The sequence below is a fragment of the Lottia gigantea genome (genome assembly GCF_000327385.1).
Source record: "Lottia gigantea unplaced genomic scaffold LOTGIsca_97, whole genome shotgun sequence".
Lineage (NCBI taxonomy): Eukaryota > Metazoa > Mollusca > Gastropoda > Lottiidae > Lottia > Lottia gigantea.
The window spans coordinates 409,062-418,510 of NW_008711143.1; the positions used below are offsets into that span (position 1 = coordinate 409,062).

The 9,449-nt window shown below is 31.2% G+C and overlaps 1 protein-coding gene across 1 annotated transcript; it reads right to left on the bottom strand.

The window, feature by feature from the left end:
* Positions 1-925: 925 nt before the first annotated feature.
* Positions 926-9,027, bottom strand: LOTGIDRAFT_170346 (hypothetical protein; the record flags this gene model as incomplete). The annotated part of the gene is made up of 10 exons (XM_009068989.1): positions 926-1,853; positions 2,090-2,221; positions 4,056-4,227; positions 4,470-4,552; positions 4,658-4,778; positions 6,011-6,091; positions 6,231-6,326; positions 6,752-6,907; positions 8,100-8,198; positions 8,914-9,027. Coding segments are annotated over 10 exons (1,199 nt in total), but the record flags the coding sequence as incomplete, so codon positions are not given.
* Between the last annotated feature and the right edge of the window lie 422 nt (positions 9,028-9,449).

Here is a 9,449-nt window from a genome sequence, read left to right on the forward strand (position 1 = left end):
TGTATTGGAAATATTAGAACAATGTCACAATAGAACTTTCACTGATAGAAATTTTTGATGAACAGGTAATGCTTCATCAAATGTGCCTGAATATAATGAAGGATTGAATAATTTTATAGTTTGATAAGTCTTTATGAATCTCCTTTTTTCAGACTTTTTTTTAGTTGTTGCTTATTTGGAAAATTTTGTAAGGACAATAATAGTTGTAAAGTTGTAGTTAATATTGAACTCAATGAAATATTTAGAATTAAATTCATGACTACTTGTATATCCCTGTCGTGGGTATGTGTAATTATAGAATTACATGACATATTATCCTTCCAATTGTTTGTTGTTAATATTTAAAGCATTTTTTTCTTCTTTCATGTATATTTGTTATCTGTTTTTTGTATTTCATTATAATAAATTAAACAATATTTTCCTAGGAATATTTTTGCTCTGTGCTAATTAAACAACAAAGAGACTATATACGGTGGTAAAAATCAAAAACCTGTAACTATCAGAACCATACTAAGTAGCATATTATTTTGTCTAGACCAGAAAGGCCAATACTAACTAATTGAATAAAAGATACAGTTGTAAATCAACAGAAGATGGTGCAAAAAATTGACTTAAAAGAATGGAGAACCACCATTATTATACAAAATGATTTAATATTCACAATATATGTAAGAATATACAATTTATAATATAATTAAATAAATATCTGACATTAAAAACAACAATCATAGATTTATACACAGTTATACTGGAATTATCTTCAACATCCTTGGAATGAAATCACAAATACTGAAATAACAGTATGAAATATTTATTATGTGATGATTGACATCATATACCAGTAGTCCTACTTATATTAAAGGTTCAAACACTTAGTTTTATTGAAATTGCAAGAACCACATACATAACTAAAAATTTGAATGGTGCAATCCCTGTTAGACTGAAAAAAACATGAAATCGTCTTAAAATCCACTAAAAACAACTATTTAGAAATATTGAGAAGGTCAAATAATTTGACTCAAATTTACCTAATGGTGTAGGCTACCAATAAAGCAAAAGAAAAAGCAAACACTTTCCCTGTATAGCACATGCCTTTAGTTGATATGCAAAATCAAAAAAGCCAGATATATATATATATATATATATGGAATGTTTCAATTATTAGCAATTGTCTACTAGTCTCTAATTCAGGTCATTGAAAATATATTTCTCTGACAAGTTAGATCTTATAAAACACTAAATCTAGTATTATAATAAACCAAAATTGCACACAGTTGCATTATATTTTTTCACAATTGACATCAGTTAACTAAACAGCATCAGTATTATGACTTCTCAAAATACTGCTCTATCTGTTATCATCATATCAAACAGATGTATTATGATTATTATATCATGAAATACTTATTGAAGGCAAACATAACGTAGGATTAGAAGCAGTGATAATAATGATAGCAAGTAGTCCTAAAGTAAAAAATTAGAGGAAGATATCCCTATAGGACTATTCATTTAATTAAAGGTGAACATAAAGTTTAATTATTATTCTGAGCAAAGATAATGATATCTGGAATATCCATTTTTAATGCGTATTAAATCTTGGTTTTAAAATTGTCAATAAATTTCAGACAAGACAAATTTCTAGATCTTCCTTTCTTAATACACTGTAATATACAATCCCTAAATTCATTTCCCCATTCATGTATCAAATTCATCATCAACATCACCTAAAGCCAAAGGACGGTACATCATAGGGTCACCAACAGGTCTACGGCAACGTCGGTAAAGACGGTACATTATTATAGATAATACAGCACAAACAACAATTACTATTACTACTGCTACAGGGATAATATCTGAAAATAATTAGATAAGCATATTAGCTATATGGAATACAGCAGGATGTGTCAACTCTCACTTGGTAACACATTGTTAAGTTGATAACATTATCCTCTGGTTTGTGACCTAAATTGAACTATGTTTGGTACTTTAATATGTACACAATGCTACATATATAGAATATACTAAATGAACCTCTGTCTTGTATGTAATCTACCAGATGTTCAGGAAGAAAGCACATTCAATAACTTACTATCTGATAGTATTAAGGACCCTGACTTGACTGCACTACCACAAAATAATTCTCTTTCTTGAGTTGATATTGCTATTTTCTGTGCATGTTCTTTTAAAACCTCCCAAGCACATGTTTCATTGTGCTTACAACCTGTAAAATATCATAAATATTAGTATAATATAAAACTGACTTGGTATTGTATTATATAAAACTGACCTGGTGTAGTATAATATAAAACTAACCTGGTATTGTATAATATAAACCTGACCTGGTATTGTATAATATAAAACTGACTTGGTGTTGTATAATATAAAACTAACCTGGTATTGTATAATATAAAACTGACCTGTTGTTGTATAATATAAAACTAACCTGGTATTGTATAATATAAAACTAACCTGGTATTGTATAATATAAAACTGACCTGGTGTTGTATAATATAAAACTAACCTGGTATTGTATAATATAAAACTGGCCTGGTATTGTATAATATAAAACTGACCTGGTATTGTATAATATAAAACTGACCTGGTATTGTATAATATAAAACTGACCTGGTATTGTATAATATAATACTGACCTGGTATTGTATAATATAAAACTGACCTGGTATTGTATAATATAAAACTGACCTGGTATTGTATAATATAAAACTGACCTGGTATTGTACAATATAAAACTGACCTGGTATTGTAATATATATATCTGACCTGGTGTTGTACGATATAAAACTGACCCGGTATTATGTAATATAAAACTAACCTGGTATTGTAGAATATAAAACTGACCCGGTATTGTATAATTTAAAACTGACCTGGTATTGTATAATATAAAACTAACCTAGTATTGTATAATATAGAACTGGCCTGGTATTGTATAATATAAAACTAACCTGGTATTGTATAATGTAAAACTGACCTGGTACTGTATAATATAAAACTGACCTGGTATTGTATTATATATAACTGACCTGGTGTTGTATAATATAAAACTGACCTGGTATTGTATAATATAAAACTGACCTGGTATTGTAGACTATAAAACTGACCTGGTATTGTATTATATATAACTGACCTGGTGTTGTATAATATAAAACTGACCTGGTATTGTATTATATATAACTGACCTGGTACTGTATAATATAAAACTGACCTGGTATTGTATTATATATAACTGACCTGGTGTTGTATAATATAAAACTGACCTGGTATTGTATTATATATAACTGACCTGGTGTTGTATAATATATAACTGACCTGGTGTTGTATAATATAAAACTGACCTGGTATTGTATTATATATAACTGACCTGGTGTTGTATAATATAAAACTGACCTGGTATTGTATTATATATAACTGACCTGGTGTTGTATAATATAAAACTGACCTGGTATTGTATTATATAAAACTGACCTGGTATTGTATAATATAAAACTGACCTGGTATTGTAGACTATAAAACTGACCTGGTATTGTATTATATATAACTGACCTGGTGTTGTATAATATAAAACTGACCTGGTATTGTATTATATATAACTGACCTGGTGTCGTATAATATAAAACTGACCTGGTATTGTATTATATATAACTGACCTGGTGTTGTATAATATAAAACTGACCTGGTATTGTATTATATATAACTGACCTGGTGTTGTATAATATAAAACTGACCTGGTATTGTATTATATATAACTGACCTGGTACTGTATAATATAAAACTGACCTGGTATTGTATTATATATAACTGACCTGGTGTTGTATAATATAAAACTGACCTGGTATTGTATTATATATAACTGACCTGGTGTTGTATAATATAAAACTGACCTGGTATTGTATTATATATAACTAACCTGGTATTGTATAATGTAAAACTGACCTGGTACTGTATAATATAAAACTGACCTGGTATTGTATTATATATAACTGACCTGGTGTTGTATAATATAAAACTGACCTGGTATTGTAGAATATAAAACTGACCTGGTATTGTGAAGTGATATGGCTCTGTTTTGCTGTCATTATGGTATAATATATTTACATAAAACATCTTTTGATTCTGATATAATTCGATTATAACAGCTGAACTATATGGAGGTTGACGGTTATTAAAACTTTGTAAACCCAGAAGAAAATTAATGATGGTTGAGTCATGCTGAAACAGAACAAAAAATGTATTTATGTACATCCTTTACTTTCATTGGCCTGAATATAATTTGGAGAATTGGCTTTCGTGGACTAAATTATACATCACTTGATCTATTATTGAAAAATAAATCATTTACTTTCATGCAGAAAGAATCATATATAATAACTTTACATATTGCGTTGCAATTCTTATTGTTCAGGAGCAGTTGATTATCAGTTATATTTGGAATTAGTTCATGAAACACTTACTGCAGAAAATGCTATCATTTTCTTTTGAGACTCTTTATGTATTTTATCTTCAATTTCTTTTATTAATTTAGACATCAAAGGACCTGCAAAAAGAAAACCCATAAAATATAACTTCTACATCAACAGTTTAAATATCCTAACAACAAAATTTGTAAATATACATAAGAAATATAATAGGTGTTACATACCTGTATTTATCTTAAGGAGTTGTGGAGTAGGGGATAAAAACTTTTTAGAATCATCAAAATACTCAGTTAAAGGACCAATATTATTCTCCACCCAATCAGGCTTGCTGAAATTATGGCGCCTCTGAAAAATAATCATTTTAAATGACTTGACATTCATAATTCACAAGCAAGAGTGCGCACACAAGCTTAAAAATAACCCAAAAGCTTAAAAATAACACAAAAGCTTAAAAATAACACAAAAGCTTAATAATAACACAAAAGCTTAAAAATAACACAAAAGCTTAAAAATAACACGCAAGATTAAACATAGGCTTGCAGCAAGTCTCGCAAGCGAATACGCCCACCAGCAGCTTGATAAAGAGCTAAATGTGAACTGTAAAACAAACTCTATATCGTAGCCTGTGGAGTGAGCATGAGCCAAAAAAGTGAAAAAAAGCCATATCAGAATTTAATGCAATATCTCTAAAGAAAATCATCGAATCCTCACCAAATTCAATAGTGCACATTTTCATAATGATATTGACACAAATACAAACAATCAAAAGAATCTTTGGAGAATTGTAGTCTTTAGGTTGGGCACGCGATATCAGAGTTTTATGCGATATCTCTATAGAAATTCATCGAATCCTCACCAAATTCAATATTGCACATTTTCATAATGATATTAACACACATACAAAAGATCAAAAGAATCAATATAGAATTCTAGTCTGTAGAGTGAGCACGAGCCAAAAAAGTGAAAAAAAAAACGAATGCAGTATCAGAGTTTTATGCGATATCTCTCAAGGAAATCGTCGGATCATCACCAAATTCAATAGTGCACATCTTCAGAATGATATTGACACACATACAACAGATCAAAAGAATGTATGGAGAATCGTAGCCTGTGGAGTGAGCACAAGGCAAAAAAGTGAAGAAAAATGAAAGCGAAATCAGAGTTTTATGCGATATCTCTGAAGAAAATCATTGGATCATCACCAAATTCAATAGTGCACATCTTCATAATGATATTGACACACATACAAAAGATCAAAAGAATCTATAGAGAATTGTAGCCTGTAAAGCGAGCACGAGGTAAATGTGAACGGACGGACCGACGGACCGACAGACCGACAGGGGCAACCACAATATACGCCCATACTTATGTGTGGGCGTATAAAAATAACGCTAGTTGTCAAGTCACTTAGTTATTTCTTCTTATTTAATTTTCTGCTGCAAGACAAACTTTTTTAGAAATAATAGAATATTATAGTAGTTTCATGGATATATAATTGTCTATCTTCTCTTTATAACAAGACATGGTGTCTATTGAGATATAAACTATCAAATAACTAATTACATAAAATAATCTACCTCAATATAAATATCATCTATAACTAGGTTCATCTGCTCATGATCAGACCAACCTGTGTACACCATCAACTTAAATAAATCCTGAAATTTGTAATAATAATTTATAATTAATATGTCACTAGCATACTGCTGACTGGGATCTATAGATAACTTATGGACAAATAGCACATTTTGCCTCAGTGGAGCAGAGGTATAAAGAGTAAGGGTAAGTGATACTTACTGCATTATGTTTCATAAACTTTTTATATTCTCTCGACGTACTTTTCCAGTCTTGTAATAACTTATCTGCTTTTGGACACGTAGCTTTAGACAATAACTGGAATTATTATTATTAAGACATACAGAACAAAACAGCTCATTGGAATTGGACTTTGACATTAAAAATCAATGATTTTAGGATATAAACTCAATGACAAATCAGCGTATCTTTAGCTATGTCATGTGAATAATGTTCTTACTCTTTGAAAAGAAATAAGCTCAGAAGAGACCAACAAAATATCATAACTACAATTTCTTCACTTGTGACACAGATTGAGTGGTTAACAAAAAAAAAACATGAAAATGTTTTAAAGGGGGATTGTGTACCTTAAGAAAAGGATATTATTACTAAGTACTGTTTCACAATGACCTATACTAATTTTAGTTTATCAATGTCAATCCTTGTCATATGAACATCAATTGGTTATAATTTGTTCAAATAGGCATGTTTCTTTAAATTTAATTAATAACTGTTAAGATTACTTGATCTTGTTTTTGTGGAACAAATGGAACATTATATTTTGTCTGAACTTCTTTTTCTTTCTTCATAACATTTGAAAAGTCTTCACCATAAAACCCTGCCATAAAATACACCGCTGATAGCTTAGACCTGGATTTTTCTGTGCTTCTGATAAAAAACTGGAAAAAAAAAAATTTGTAAGGAATGTAATAAACACTTACTACCGTACTCACCACTTTAAGCAACCATTATTACAACTACAGTGCTGATTAGCATGCCCTACCTCTGAAAAAAATCAGGTACTGTATATCAACTTAATTTACAATCTTGTGACTACCACTTATATTTGTGCAACCAAGGTTATTTTCACTGAAACTTTGACTTTGGTGTGAAATAGGACCAAACATTCTTGTTAGTCTGTCAGTAAATAGTATACATTATAGATAGCTTGCCAGGCATGGTAACATACGCAAACTACCAGCTGTTAGAATGATAGCAAAGTCTTTAGTTATGGCAAACTCTCAAGAACAGTTCATCAAATTCAAACATGAATAAGGTCTCATCATACATGCATTCAAAGTTTTATCAGGTAAAAAGTGTAGTGTTTATCATGCCTGTAAGTCAAATTTGATGTGTTTTTACTTCATCAAGGGCAATAACTCTCTATCGTGCCCACAACACATTTTCAAAAGATAGTGGACCACAGCCATATAGGCCCACCACGGCATGCAGATGGTAAAAATGAAACATCCATTTTCAGTTTCATCAAAATCGGTTGAAAACTAAGAGAGTAATAGCATATTCAAGATTTTGGGGCAAGGGCAATAACTCTGCTTCTAACGGTCGAAAATTGCTCAAATTCGAACTTGATCTTGATGAATATGTTTACACATACCGAATTTCATTTGATTTCATCAAAAAATCTAGTTTTTACAAGCAAATGTTGACGGACGGACGGACGGATCGACCGACGGATCGACCGACGGACGGACTGACCAACGGACGGACAGGGGTGCCTACAATATACGTCCACATAGAGAGATGTGGGCGTATAATAAAAAGTGCAAGGGCAATGAATATTTTTCAATTTTTCAACAGGGTTCATCCCTAAGTGATAACAAATATTCATACCAAATTTCATTAAAATCCTCAAGAATTCAGCTCTCAATTGCTTTTCATGAATGAATTTTCATAGGACAACAACTCAATAAATATTTTTCGATTTGTCTGATTTTCAAAACAGTTCATGCTTAGGTGTTTACAATTACTCAATTTGTCAAAATCCATCAAGAAACCAGCTCTATTGTGTCCACAATTGTAGACGGATGGATGAAAAAAACCTTGTTAGAAGTGATTTAAAAACTGAAATACCTCCGGAGAATTTGGTTTAAAATCTTTTTCTACTTTCAGTCTCTCTTTGTATCTTTGTTGAAAAAACTCTCCCAGATGATAAGCTTCTCTTCTACCCAACTGAAAGACAAGAAATATATTGGTTATCACACTTCGCCTCCCGAACAATTCTTTGTTCGCCCTCTGCGTCAAGAATGAACATCAACATTCATTGACGAAAGACCAATCAGCGATATAAGTCAGACCACATGACACTCAAAATGGCGACGTCCAGTGAATCCACCAACACAAAATTTTGGACTGTGGAGAAGGAGCAGATTTTAGTAGATATGTGGCGCAATCTGACTGTTTGTTTATGCTTTTTGACTTTGTCAACGGAAATATCGCTGATACATTTCTGGGTTGTGTTGCCGAACACACCCTGCTCTTTACGACGTTGAATCCAGGTACAGACCCAAATGCTCCTATTTCGCCGTCTAGGTTGGCGTCTTATTAAAATTAATAAAATATCTGACGCAATTTTACATTTTCTTCTGGATGTCGCCATTTTGAGGTCGTGTTATTTTCCTGTGGCACTGGCGTATTGTTCAAGCTAAATTTTCGTCGTCAGCGGAATTATGTTTGTCGTCTGCGGATAACGGAAACAAATATATTTGTTCGATGTTTTTGTTCATCGACAGAAATGTTTCTCGTCTGCGTTGGGCTTTAGTACTATATATAGTCCTCAATATATCAGTCATATCTGGCTTGAACTCTTTTAATTCAGTTAATCATCCAGTATAAAAACATAAGAAAACTATTCATAGATCATACTTAAAATTTATATAACACTAACCTTCGTAAGTTCTCCCAATCCCATTGGCCATTGATCAGTTTTAAATTTATCTTTCGGGTAAATATCTATTGGACTACGATCACCATGACGAAATAACTGAAAAAAGACAAATAGATATATATTAACATCAAATATGAAGTTGATTAAGTTGGCATTATATGTTGAATAACTCAAGGTTGATATCTGGCCTATCGAACTGTCATGCAAAGCTCATGATTGTATTATTATGGTCTGAAGTTGTTAACTCAAGCAGGGTTATCTTTCTTTATTACTCACTTCAGACCATAGATGTATATAATAACTTTATAACTCTATGCTTTGGGCTGAGTTACTTTCCTCTTATATGAATTGGATGTTGATTTTAGTCAATGGAAGTATGTCATATAAAATCAACGAACATCTAGTGAGTAGGTCAGAGTCAAATTCCCCACAGTCATTCTAAAATTTGAAATTTCCGAAAGTGGAGTTTACTCATTATAATAGTTTCATAACACAATGACAATGATTGATTGATTGATAGCTATTTTCTGGACTGC